This window comes from Balaenoptera musculus, chromosome 10, assembly GCF_009873245.2.
Source record: "Balaenoptera musculus isolate JJ_BM4_2016_0621 chromosome 10, mBalMus1.pri.v3, whole genome shotgun sequence".
Lineage (NCBI taxonomy): Eukaryota > Metazoa > Chordata > Mammalia > Artiodactyla > Balaenopteridae > Balaenoptera > Balaenoptera musculus.
Window position 1 is genome coordinate 19,331,707 of NC_045794.1, and position 781 is coordinate 19,332,487.

The 781-nt window shown below is 54.7% G+C and overlaps 1 protein-coding gene across 1 annotated transcript; it reads left to right on the forward strand.

The window, feature by feature from the left end:
- Positions 1–222: 222 nt before the first annotated feature.
- Positions 223–567, forward strand: LOC118902673 (28S ribosomal protein S25, mitochondrial-like). Its single transcript, XM_036867286.1, has one exon. It carries the CDS (start codon positions 259–261, stop codon positions 565–567), a length of 309 nt encoding a protein of 102 aa, XP_036723181.1. The 5' UTR covers positions 223–258.
- The last annotated feature ends 214 nt before the right edge of the window (positions 568–781 follow it).

Here is a 781-nt window from a genome sequence, read left to right on the forward strand (position 1 = left end):
ATATATATGACATGTTTCTTGCCTTCAAGTATTTTCATTCCAGAAAAATCTCATTTAAAAATTATGATCATTGGAGAAGCTGCGCGAGGGCCGCCCTGGAGGCATCGGCTGCGCTCGTCTCTTCGCGCTGCTGGGCTCGAGGCCGGGGGTCCGGCCCCTCCGCCGCCCCCGTGCCTGTGACGGGCCGCTTCCCCGATCCGCCGCACCCTGCAGTACCTGGGTCAGGGGGACGTGGTGTTCAAGGACTCGGTGAAGGTCATGACGGTGAGCTACAACACGCACGGGGAGATGGGCGAAGGCGCCAGGAAATTCGTGTGTTTCAACATACCTCAGATCCAGTACAAGAACCCCTGGGTGCAGATCATGATGTTTAAGAACATGACGCTGACACCCTTCCTGCGGTTCTACTTCGATTCTGGGGAGCAAGTCCTCGTGGACGTGGAGACCAAGAGCAATAAGCAGGTCGTGGAGCACATCAAAAAGATTCTGGGGAAGAATGAGGAAACCCTCAAGAAAGAGGAGCAGGAGAAAAATCAGCTTTCTCACCCAGCGCACTTTGGCCCCTGAAAGTGGGAGTGCATCTGTGAGATGGACGGGCAGGTGCCGTTGCGCAAGGAGATGACAGGGAAGTACAAACCCTCTCTGAAAGCCAGTGCCCAAGACTGAGGCCCGAGAAAAGCCCCTGGTCCTATTCCCTGAGAGACTGAAAATCTCTTTGCAATATAAGGGTCCCCTTTACACACCTGTGTAAAAGCACGTGGCAGGGAAGGGAGGAGTTGGG